Source organism: Sinocyclocheilus anshuiensis, unplaced genomic scaffold (assembly GCF_001515605.1).
Source record: "Sinocyclocheilus anshuiensis isolate Anshui unplaced genomic scaffold, SAMN03320099.WGS_v1.1 scaffold1059, whole genome shotgun sequence".
Classification (NCBI taxonomy): Eukaryota; Metazoa; Chordata; class Actinopteri; order Cypriniformes; family Cyprinidae; genus Sinocyclocheilus; species Sinocyclocheilus anshuiensis.
In genome coordinates, this window is record NW_015547703.1 from 72479 (window position 1) to 83717 (window position 11239).

Below are 11239 nucleotides of genomic sequence, written 5' to 3' on the forward strand. Positions count from 1 at the left end.
AAAGCCATGTACGTTAACCGCTGAGCGCTGACGTGTCTATGCTTTAGTTTGTGTCAAGGCCCAACATCTGAAATCAACAGACGGGGACAGAAGTCAAATCCACATATACAGAGCATGAAGCATTAGCCGTTCATCACGATACACTGGAGATCACAGGAGGAAAACACGAGTAACACCAAGCATTTCATTAGTGACAGATAAACCTGATGATGAGAGCAGATCACGTCTGCTTTACTGTCGTCCCTTTGTTTTTCCATATACTTCTCTTATACAGATATAAAGATGAAAGGTGTAAAGGTCAGATTAAGGTTGTCTGGTTACATGATCATGGTGTTAGGATGATGATGATGATGGCCAGAACAGTGGCTCTATTCAAATGCACAAGCCCCCGGTGCTGGAAAATAAGCACCTGTCATGCGCCAAGCCGAGTGTTAAGTGCAGTAATTGTGGAGTCCGGCCGGGTGTTTGGGTGGCAGTGCGGCGGGAGCTGAGGGGCATCATGGCAACTGTTATTTACTGCTCGTCTGCCTCATTTCCCACAATTCAGTCTGGCTGCGTTACACACGCTGAGGGGCTGAAATCACTCCGTGTCGAGGCTGCAGGGAAAAAAAGACGACAAACAGTTAGATAATTTATTCGGGGTGTGTGGCGTCGTCCTCTGGCTGTGATCATGCCGTTCCCTCCGACACTGGGATTGTGGGAATGAAGGCACAAACACACACAGGGCCGCTGTATTACCTTTTTTAAATATGTAAAGTCTCTGAGAAGATGATAAATTTCACTCATATAATAAACATAAAATCGCCTGTTCTTAGTAGTCTAGCACAAACAGCAGCATAAATGAAACAGAAAAGCATTTACTGATTTTGACAAGCACTAAAAACACATTTACAATAAATGTATGAGTAAACAGCAAATGCAACATTCATCTGTATTCCTTTGGATTCATATAATGTGTCAAAGTGGATTCATTTATCAATTTATTTTCTTGCCTTTTGTTCCAATCATAGTCATTTATAATTGGGTCTTCATCTCCACCTAGTGGAGAAGTGAGGAATCACAGTTACACTCGCAGGACTGGTGGGGCCGTCTTTACAAACTGTTCTACAAACTAATGTCCTAAAAACTAAAACTAAAAAATATATATTCCATGAACCTATCAGTCTATGAGTGAAGGCCACCTGATGTTCCCATATACACAGACTGTCTCCTGCGCTCATTCTGCCGTGTGTTCGCATCACATCAGCTGGAAAGAGTAAAGGAGATTCCCCACCACAGAGCGTGAGAAAAATACTATATACATATATATATATATATATATATATATATATATATATATACAATAATTTACTCTCTGCATTTGAATCATAAAATTAAAGAAGTTGTAGTTTCTGTTAAATCTCATTCTTCATTAAGAAGTCTGTGAGCAGTTAGTTAGTAGCTCCAGAGGATCCAGTGAAAACTGATGAAACTGTGTTGATGAAGAAGCCGCGTGTGTCAGTGAGACAGATCTGCCCCCTGCAGGAACAACACTGCCACCAGCACAGCTGCCAGAGATCTGGGCTCAGCAGGTCTATATATATATATATATATATATATATATATATATACAATAATTTACTCTCTGCATTTGAATCATAAAATTAAAGAAGTTGTAGTTTCTGTTAAATCTCATTCTTCATTAAGAAGTCTGTGAGCAGTTAGTTAGTAGCTCCAGAGGATCCAGTGAAAACTGATGAAACTGTGTTGATGAAGAAGCCGCGTGTGTCAGTGAGACAGATCTGCCCCCTGCAGGAACAACACTGCCACCAGCACAGCTGCCAGAGATCTGGGCTCAGCAGGTCAGGATACACACGTCAACTCGTCCTGCTGTATGCTGGAGTTAATGCAATGCTACTGATCAATGTTAATGTTAAACAAAACAAATATTGTTGAAAATTCTCAAATGGCTGAAGCAATAATTCACTGTGAAGAATGAATGTTAAACTGCTGATGCAGCCTGTCAGAAAAATCCAAAATAGCAATTGTTAACTAGCACTTTATTTGGCTGAACATTTAATATATTTATTTATTTTATGATATCAGATAAAGGTAGACAGTAATCACCTGCTGACGTCTCTTTTAAACATTTCAAATCGTTAGTCTTACGCAAATTTATGATTATGTTCTGTCATAAGTGGATGAGAATCACTAAAGCTCCAACATTCATACATGTTTGAACTTAAAATGGGACTTGAGTGAAAATATTCTCTCAGGTTTCTGTTGTTTCTGTCATTCAGAAAACTGAACTCTACAGCCCTTTATTTAATATGTCAGTGTATCAGTACAACCCTAAAGACTGTGACTGAGTTGTTCTGTTACATGCTTTTTGTTGCTTTTGTAAGTCATTTCTACACATCTCTATGTGAAATGAGTTTGATCTGAAATAAGCCTGTGAATCTCAAATGTTTCAACAGATTATTTTACTGCAATTACGAGTTATTTTAATTTACTGAAAGTCTGTGTAATTATTCAGAGAAAAGGCACTTTGTGTGCTTGTCTTTAACTGCCACAAATGCATTTGGACCAACAGATTGTTGAGGATCAGACACTAACGAATCCTGAAGCTTGTTTACATGTACAACACAATGCAGAATCTGTGTGGCAATGCAAGAAAGACACATTTACAAATCGTCAGATAATTCTCTGGTTTTGACGTTTGAAACGTAAGCAGACATGCATAAGGACGTGGTGAAGGTGTTTACATGAAGAGTGTAATCTGGGTAATGGGCAAAAGTCTAGCTGATTGCTGACTGTATTGTGTTTAAACTGTTTATGATATTTCAGAGGTAAAAGAGCACTGCTGAGGGTGTGTTAGCTGTCATCAATCCATTAAGTTTGCCCAGTGGCAGATTGGGATTGTAAACACGCTATCAGTCAGTCAGTCAGTCGCTCTGCTTTTACAACCATGAAAGTGAAATCTTTTGGCATTAGGGTTATTATTATTATTTATTTGTTATGTGATGATTTGTTCTTAATTCTGAGTGCTTTGCAGATCCTCCGTCTGTGGACAGAACAGACACAATGACAGGAGGCCACTTGCTTGAATAAGATATTTTACAAAAACCTTGTTTACATATTGTCCACAAGACAAAATAATAGCTGAATTTATAAAAAATGAACCTGTTCGTAAGTTTACATAAGCTTGATTCTTATGTGTGTGATTGATGAACCATGATTGTTGTTGTTGTTGTTTGCGTGATGGTTGTTCATGAGTCACTTGTTTGTCCTGAACAGTTCAACTGCTGCTGTTCTTCAGGAAAATCCTCCAGGTCCTCCAAAACCAATGCTTTTGTGTATTTGACCCCATATTCCAGCAGTTGACTGTTTGATTTTGAGATCCATCTTTTCACACTGATAACAGTTGAGGGACTCATACGCAACTATTACAACAGCTTTAGACGCTCACTGATGCTCCAGAAGGAAACACAGTGCATTAAGAGCCAGGAGTATACAGGTGCATCTCAATAAATTAGAATGTTGTTGAAAAGCTCATTTATTTCAGTAATTCAACTCAAATTGTGAAACTCGTGTATTAAATAAATTCAATGCACACAGACTGAAGTAGTTTAAGTCTTTGGTTCTTTTAATTGTGATGATTTTGGCTCACATTTAACAAAAACCCACCAATTCACTATCTCGACAAATTAGAATATGGTGACATGCCAATCAGCTAATCAACTCAAAACACCTGCAAAGGTTTCCTGAGCCTTCAAAATGGTCTCTCAGTTTGGTTCACTAGGCTACACAATCATGGGGAAGACTGCTGATCTGACAGTTGTCCAGAAGACAATCATTGACACCCTTCACAAGGAGGGTAAGCCACAAACATTCATTGCCAAAGAAGCTGGCTGTTCACAGAGTGCTGTATCCACGACATTCTAATTTATTGAGATGCACCTGTATGTATTTATATACAATTTAGCAGATTCTGCAAGGTGTACGTAAACTTTTGATCACAACTGTATGTCCTGAGTGTTACTGACTTCACTGTGAGGTGAAAACACTTGTTTCTACATCGCATTCGCTCCCATTAAAAGCATTTTAGGTTGAGTATTGTGTTTATAATTTGCGGTTTGTTCACTCAGTAAAGCACATGCACACATTTAGACTCCATCTGTTGCTTTAATGATTCTCCACAGCAGTGCACACATCAGCCTCTATTTCTCCTGATGAGGACAGATTCATTTGTAAAAAAAAAAAAAAAAAAAAACCTTTTTTCATTTATTTTATTTTATTATATTTTTTAAATTACGAGATGTAGTGTCCTGTTGGGGGAGTATTTTCAGGAGCCTGTCAGAGTGAAATTGTTAGCTTAAATATTGTTAATTGAAGGACATTTTTATTGCTGTTCTGGTTCTAATTGTTTTTCTTTCCCATTTTAAAAATAAACTCATGCTGAATTGAAACACGTGCTGTGTGTGTGTTTGTCTGCAATAAAATTAATGCTCGTATATTCGACAGAATAAAATCCCACAGAAGTAGGAAATAAAACGTGCCCTAAACATTACACGACGAAGGGATCGGGCTGTAGTGTTTAAGGAGGAAGAAGACGAGGGAAGAGGTGTTTCTCCAGGCCCTTTCTCCTCTTTCATTATTTATTTCCTTATTAACTGCGATCAAAACATTGATGGTCGATCGTCCGCCGCTGAGCTCGAGACCCGCGGAATATCGTGCAGTCTTTCTTTCACGTCTGTGAGTGTGTGTCGCGATGGCTCGCCCACGGCCCCGGGAATATAAAGCTGGAGACCTGGTTTTCGCCAAGATGAAGGGATACCCGCACTGGCCGGCGAGGGTGAGTACGAGCAGCAGCCGAGCGGAGCGGCGCGGAGGCCGGTTACCGGAGCGCGGGGCGGCCGCTGCACACTCGAGCCTCCATCTGCGTACAAATAAGGGCAAAAACGGAGGGAAAGGAATCATAATGCATCAGTAAAAGCGTCCGACGCGCGGATCGTGAGCGTCAAAGCGTGTCTTTGTGTGTAGTGTGAGATGATCCGCTCGTTCTCGTCGTTCGGGGCTCTGCGTTATTTCAGACGTTTATGGAGTGCTTGCATCTCGGGACGGGTCTGGTTCGGAGTTATTCGGATGTGTGTTGGGTCTGTTGGTGTGTGTTTGTCGCTGATGTGGTTATTGGGGAGCAGCTGCTCCTCATCTGGGCCGTGAAGCGCCGTTCGGCCCGCGCGGAACCGGAACAGATACCATTCCATTCAGAACCGCCTGAATCACGATCAACCGAACCGTTCCGTTCCGTAGCGTGTATGTATGAGATGATCTGGGCCCAAAATAGTGTTTTAGTTTCAGCTTCCTTTCAGAACCAGCCCGGATGTTCTCAGATCAGTGCTCTTAAAGATCAGTATCCCCGAGATCCACAGAGTGCTGCTTCAAGTCTTCATTAAAGAAAACAAGCTTGTAAAGATGTAGAGCGTCTATTATGTGAAATGAGGTGAAATGCATCGGTAAAACTGGGCCAGAGCTGATCTGTAGGGTTAATGGGTGAAAACCTATTAAAAACTCACATTCAGAATAAAGTTCCTGATCAATGTGAGAGTTGAGCGCTGAACTGTTTCGTCCTGATGCTTCCAGATCGATGAGCTGCCGGAGGGAGCCGTGAAGCCACCAGCTAATAAATACCCCATCTTCTTTTTTGGTACCCATGAGACGTAAGTCTTGTGTGTGTTTGTGATTCAGTGATACGGTCCTGTGTGTTAATGAATAAACCACCAGTAATCAGACAGCATGTGTGTCTCCTGCGTCCCGTAGCGCCTTCCTGGGCCCTAAAGACCTGCTGCCCTACAAGGAATATAAAGACAAGTTTGGCAAGTCAAACAAGAGAAAAGGATTTAATGAAGGCCTGTGGGAAATTGAAAACAACCCTGGTGTCAAATTCACTGGTTACCAGGTGAGTACAGTACTAGTACGAGCTCAGGTGAGTGCGAGGGTCGCCTGATCCCAAACCTGTGCCTTCAGGTCATGCAGCAGCAGAGCTCGTCTGAGACAGAAGGGGAAGGTGGGAACGCAGCCGACGCCAGCAGCGAGGGCGAGGAAGAGGAGGGCAAGATGAAGAGGGACAAGGTCGGATCCAAGCGGAAAAAAAGTGCATCCTCAAAGGTACCTGAGCAGCTTTTAACCCATTTCTGTGAGTCTCATGTCAAGTTATTTTTTATCTTTATAGCACTTTTCAGAATCGTGTGAACATTGAGAAACTCCATCAGGTGTTTAGATAGTGGAGAGAAAACAGGGCCCGGACTCTTCCTCCCGTGCATACGGCAAATATGATCTAGTTACATAATCTGCGGTGTGTGCACTGAATATATGAAGTGATTCAGCTGTGTTAAGAATGAACATGTTCAGTTGAGTTGATGCTAAAGATCACTTCAGGCTCCAGGTCAGTAGGGGGCAGAATATGCCACGGGATCACTGTCAACTGGCGTGTGAAACCGAGACAATAGAAAATGAACACATCATACTGAGTGTTTGAGATCAGAGAGATCTCTGTTTTTCCCCGTAATGATGCGACTACATCCACACACCTGAGTCCTCTGTTCAAATGAAACGGGTCCGTGTCTGATGAAGCAGCTTAGGAAGTGCATGTGGATTTCCTGACAGAGTTCAGCGCTGAACGCTTGTATCCTTCTCGCTGAGCCTTCACTTAGCAACAGCTGTTGCCTAGCAGCAGAGTCCTGTGCGCTCACACATGTAGTGAAGGTTACCGAGCTGCTAGTGTAGTGTAGTGGCATGACGCAGGGCAGCGATGTGAGAATGAAGCTGTTTTCACTCTGATCTTCTCCTAGATGTCTTCCAAGCTGTCCAGGAAGGGTTCAGATGAAGATCTGGAGAAGGATGGGAAAGACGAGCAGAAGAGCGGATCTGAAGCTGGTGACCATGACAACAACATCCAGAACTCTTCAGACAAGACGTGCAGTCAAGGGGTAAGAGTAATGAACATGTGAAGAAGATCTTCTGTTTGACTTCTTCAGCAGTGACGGCATCGAGTTCATCTGAAGTTCATATATAACCATGTTATACTTTATAAACACACAGTAACAGTGATTGCGTGAAATGGCTAATTACAATGTTCACTCTCACCACTGCCAAAAACTGCGACGTGTGTCACGTACCAAGAGTTTTTCAACGCTGTCAGTGAGTGTGTAATAATGAGCTCACGGATGAACGTGACGTCAGCAGATGAGGAATAGTCCTCGACTCGACCCATTTTACAGTATGAGAGAGATACTGAATGAAGTCCACAGTCACAGCAGAACGAGTGTGTTTGATGCTGCTCTTCTCTCTTCCAGCAGAATCTGTCGCTCCGGGAGGATCACTAGACGATCATCGGACGACGGCTCGTGATGCTGATATGTGATATTGTAAATGCATCTTATTACGCTGATCGCTTGCAAACTCCCACACATTATTATCTGGTTCAGTCAAACACACACACACACACACATACAGTAAAAACACAACGTCCAGGAGTCACACACGCGACCGTCATTCCTCTCTGCTGTTTTGAGTTTAGAGGTGTAGCTTTAGCCTCGAACCCTGAACCGTCCCGATCTCTGTCATTCCTCTCGTGCCACTCATTAACACATGTCGTGCTAGAGATTTCTTTCTTTTGCAATGAACAAAACACTGTAGGTCAGACATTCGTCTGTTAAACAACTCAGCCATCTTTCATGCTTTTATCAGAGAAATAAAGAGTGGAAACTGTAGAATCCGTATGAAGTATCGTGCACAGAGTTGCGTGCTGTAACTCCATATTATCTCTGTACATTTGATTTGGGTGTAGATTCTAGGAGCTCTGTACTATTATCCCGATGCTAGAGGTACTGCTCATCTTTTTAAGACGTGAAATATCCGTTCGTGTGTCGGTGGGTTGGTTGTTTTCTAGCCTTTCTAGTGGCATGCTGGCTTCTGTTTCCATTCCGTAGCTCTGTTTCGTCAGACGGCGCTGATCCTGTCTTCTTCCCGACGGAAAACATGCCCTTGATTTGTTACATTTTTATTTCTTATCTTTGTTTATATAAAGAATATATTCTATTTATTTTTGATGATCGTAGATGGCACATCTGTGGTAAATTCGCACTCTCCAATGTGGTTTTCACTTCGTTTGAATTTTTATTGCCCTCATAGATGTTGCATTTTCAAGGTTTGTAGCTACATGTAAATTGTTTTTCCTGTTTATTAACAAGAATTTTACAGAATAAACTCATTGGAATGCAAAGGGTTTCTGTTGTTTTCTGTTCTCTCTGCTGTGTCTTTATATAGTGCTCAGGAGAACAATCTCGTTCTTTAGGGTTCCTACAGTGTTCGTTAGTTCTTGTCATCTTAGTAGTGGCGTCTCAGTGTGAATCATGGCATATTTGTGTCTCTGTAACAAACTCGTTAATGTCACCATCAGACCAGAGTTGTTTCTCCTCATATGTTCTGAAGCGTGTGCTTGACTGAATCCTAATCAAGAGTCCAGTGGCTCCATTTTTCCTCAAGCAATCATCAGATCCTCACCGAATGTGGCTTAAGTCATCTTCAGACTAAAGTGGACTTCAGACTTATTTAATGCATCAGAATTTATTTTTGGCTGGTATCTTCTGAACTGTTTAGCCTAAAATAATGAGACTGGTCTTTTATGTTTTTTGGGCAGAGTTGATCGTTACCCAGTGCTTCTGGGTCATTTTGCACATTACTAGTTGTTTTCTGTAAAAAGAGTTTTACACGAGTTAATATATCAAGATGACGCTGGATTATGTGTCATTGGCATACTTCTAGGTATGTAATGTGTGTGTATATGTATATAGATATGTACAAAATATGTTTTTATTGATTTGAGAGTCAGCCATATTGCCTGTCCACCGGTTTGAATATCATCGCAAGCATACTCGGTCAAACTCTTCAGATATTCACCAGATTTGGCTCAGATCATCATCAGACCATGATGGCAAAAAGTTGTTTAATTCTTTTTGATATATCAAACTATTCTTGATTGTGGCTTTTCCTATAGATTTGCTACTGTTGTTCGTGACTATCATTGCAGGTACGTTAACATTTATTATTGAAGGCAGGATGAAACGAATAAATATAAATACTAGACTATATCAAAACAAAAGTCCCTGCTAAAAAGCCCTTGTTTCTAGAGCATGTTAACACGAGTATGTTCATTCATCAGCAGTGGATCGCTAGGAACTCCGGGCCACTTGCACTGATTTTGCTATGGGGCCCCCATGTAGTAAATGTTCCCATGTGGAGCCCAGATGAACTCAATCAAGCTATTATTATTAGTAGTAGTATTCAGCATTAGGGGCATATATATATATATATATATATATATATATATATATATATACACAGTGGTATTTGTCCAATAGCCATATTTACAGTCGTGTATGGACAGTGTTTTGTGTTGTTGGAGACATTATTTCTCCACATTTATGAAATGGTGTGTGTATTTCATCCTCCTGTTCATCTCAGAGTGATGTGAGAAACCTGACAGAAAGTTCATTATTAACTGAAGTGATTCACGAGTCTGAAAAACAATCACACCATCTTTTTTGTTCTGCAGTTGATCACAAGGATGAAGTTGATCCACTGTCTGATTATCTTTAATATTCTCAGGAGAACTTGAAGTGTGAAAAGACTGCATCTGATCTGATGCAGTGAAGCATTTGAGTTCTGTAATGAACAGCAGACCAGACGGAGCTCAGTGGTGATTCACTAGCTGCAGTTCTAGACCATAGAAGTGTAAAGAGAGCAGATGAGTTTGTGTTATTCTGCATTATTTTATACAGTATTTAATGTATGTAGAACAGTATTAATTAAATAAAATAGCAGTCGTGTTGGTAAAGTCGATAAAAGGCCAGAAAGCACACGTGATTTTAATCTGAAATCATTTGATTTTATTTTGTCACACACACATTTACACAAAACCACAGTCTCTTCTCATTCTTCTTGTAATATTTATTGTATGTAATGTCTGTGAGACTGTAGATGTTTGATTCTTCTGTGCTTCTGCTTTTCCTTCCAGTTGACTGTATTTGTGTGACGAGCTGCTGCCCGAGGCTCAAAATGCTGCTTTAAAATAGATGAACATCAGCCACAATGAACACACACACCTAAACACTCTCTCTCTCTCTCTCTCTCTCTCTCACACACACACACACACACACTGAGGGCAGGATATAATTTGAACTGCTTTATTTACAAAGGGAAGTGTAATTCCACCAAGGAAAGGAATGATCAAACAAACATCGCACACTAGGTCAGACGCCGTCGCCGTGGGTCAGTAACGAGACCTCTGGCCGTGAGACTGAGAGCCGGAGTTCCGTTCATTGCGGCGGTCCGGGAAATGATGCCCGCGGGGCTCGTGCTGCCGCTGCTCCGGGAGTCTAACGGGAAACACGCAAATTCATTCAGCAGCAGCCACACATGCATCTGTCTTACAGCGCTTGATAACTGCACTCACCGTCTGTCCCTGTCTCTGCGCCCGCGCGCCGCTCTCCAGTCCTCGAGCACGGGCGGCGGGTCTGGCTCGCGCTGCCGGACCGCTGGAACTCCGCGTCCTCCGCCGAGAAACGCGACGCGAACTGCACGTCATAGTCAGTGGCGCAAGACATGGCGCTCGTAACAGAAACAGGTGCCTAGAGACTTTAGCAGACCGTTTCAGTATGACTGACAAACAACAGCGTTTAAACTGATTACGGTAAAATCTCACCTGCGCAAAAGCCGAATACCAGCACGACACGTGACGTGCAACTCTTATTTCATTCCCTGACGGCTTCACCGAAGGTTCCGGCAGACTGAGTTCCCCTTCCTTTCACACGCTTCACAATCAACGCACCTTTTCTGATACACTTTATATCGCTCTGTGAGTTTCTTATTGCGATTTTTTTTTTACGTTAATACCAAACGTATTTTGCATGTCAAGTGTGTGTGTTTTTTACTGACCATCGGCTTTTGTTTAGGGCTGGTTTAATTAATAATGTAGAAGAGTTGGATCAGTTGCAGTTCTGCAGCCGCGGAACATTTGGATTTCTTCAGAAATGTGAGTACGGGAGAGTTAACCAGAGACTAGGAAACATAACTAACCAGTTTATCACTTTGTCCAGTTATCCAAGAGTGAATGTAAAGATCAAGCTGGATCAAAGCGACGACGCGTTGGTTCTGTGTGTGTGTGTGTGTGTGTGTGTGTGTGTGTCTCTCTCTCTCT

General features: G+C 41.9%; 1 protein-coding gene and 1 long non-coding RNA gene across 4 annotated transcripts; one reads left to right on the top strand and one right to left on the bottom strand.

The window, feature by feature from the left end:
* Positions 1-4468: 4468 nt before the first annotated feature.
* Positions 4469-7660, top strand: hdgfl3 (HDGF like 3). 2 transcript variants are annotated; one of them, XM_016506756.1, is made up of 6 exons: positions 4469-4834; positions 5623-5699; positions 5800-5938; positions 6007-6147; positions 6831-6968; positions 7338-7660. In XM_016506756.1, the coding sequence occupies exons 1-6, from the start codon at positions 4751-4753 to the stop codon at positions 7362-7364; spliced, it is 606 nt and encodes a 201-aa protein (XP_016362242.1). In that variant the 5' UTR covers positions 4469-4750; the 3' UTR covers positions 7365-7660. The 2 variants fall into 2 exon arrangements, with proteins under 2 accessions (XP_016362242.1, XP_016362241.1); XM_016506755.1 differs by having other exon boundaries at positions 4470-4834; positions 7335-7660.
* A 2550-nt stretch (positions 7661-10210) lies between these two features.
* On the bottom strand, positions 10211-10830 carry LOC107703944 (uncharacterized). Of its 2 annotated transcripts, XR_001635891.1 has the most exons (3): positions 10745-10830; positions 10496-10677; positions 10211-10418 (listed from the first exon to the last, which is right to left on the bottom strand). It is a non-coding gene; the product is annotated as an uncharacterized LOC107703944 (long non-coding RNA). The 2 variants fall into 2 exon arrangements; XR_001635890.1 differs by lacking the exon at positions 10745-10830 and having other exon boundaries at positions 10496-10738.
* Between the last annotated feature and the right edge of the window lie 409 nt (positions 10831-11239).

Excerpts from the sequence above, each read along its gene's own strand:
- hdgfl3 (XM_016506755.1), top strand. The coding sequence starts at position 4,751 with ATGGCTCGCCCACGGCCCCGGGAATATAAAGCTGGAGACCTGGTTTTC. Across the intron at positions 5,700-5,799 it reads TTTTTTGGTACCCATGAGAC|CGCCTTCCTGGGCCCTAAAG; the intron begins GTAAGTCTTGTG and ends TGCGTCCCGTAG. Across the intron at positions 5,939-6,006 it reads TCAAATTCACTGGTTACCAG|GTCATGCAGCAGCAGAGCTC; the intron begins GTGAGTACAGTA and ends CTGTGCCTTCAG.